Source organism: Penaeus monodon, chromosome 19 (assembly GCF_015228065.2).
Source record: "Penaeus monodon isolate SGIC_2016 chromosome 19, NSTDA_Pmon_1, whole genome shotgun sequence".
Lineage (NCBI taxonomy): Eukaryota > Metazoa > Arthropoda > Malacostraca > Decapoda > Penaeidae > Penaeus > Penaeus monodon.
In genome coordinates this window covers 19651102-19651512 of record NC_051404.1, presented here as the reverse complement: position 1 = coordinate 19651512, position 411 = coordinate 19651102, and the positions used below count along the sequence as shown (strand labels likewise).

General features: G+C 38.7%; 1 protein-coding gene across 1 annotated transcript in view; it reads left to right on the top strand.

The window, feature by feature from the left end:
• The window catches only part of LOC119585350, a 3690-nt gene extending 3435 nt beyond the window's left edge, over nt 1–255 (top strand). The window contains exon 5 of the mRNA XM_037934020.1: nt 249–255. Within this exon, the coding sequence (XP_037789948.1) occupies nt 249–255 (7 nt within the window). The remainder of the gene's footprint in view (nt 1–248) is intronic.
• Nucleotides 256–411: the final 156 nt, after the last annotated feature.

Genomic DNA, 411 nt, shown 5'->3' with positions numbered 1-411 from the left:
TTCAGGGACTACTGGCTCTGGCAGTAGTGTCGGTGCTCCTCCTCGTGGCATCCCTCCGGGTAGTTTGCGCACCCTAACAGTCAGAATTACAAGTAAGACCAGTAGGCTGCCTCAGAATCGCACATCAAATAATTCTTCACTGTTCATTTGGGTATTGGTTCAAAGTACATATTATAAATTGATAACTGAAAATGTTTATCATGTTTCCTATTTTATTTCAATGTTAATTTGTCATTCTTATTACCAAGGACTTGAAGTTGTTTTTTGTTCATGACTCTGAGGCAGCTAAATGCATGACGTAGTAGAATTTAAGCTGAGCCATCTTGAGGATATTTTCTGTGAGGGATATGCCCTTTGTGTGACAGTGGTATTCATGGGTAAACAACTGATATAATTATTTCAGGTTTATAG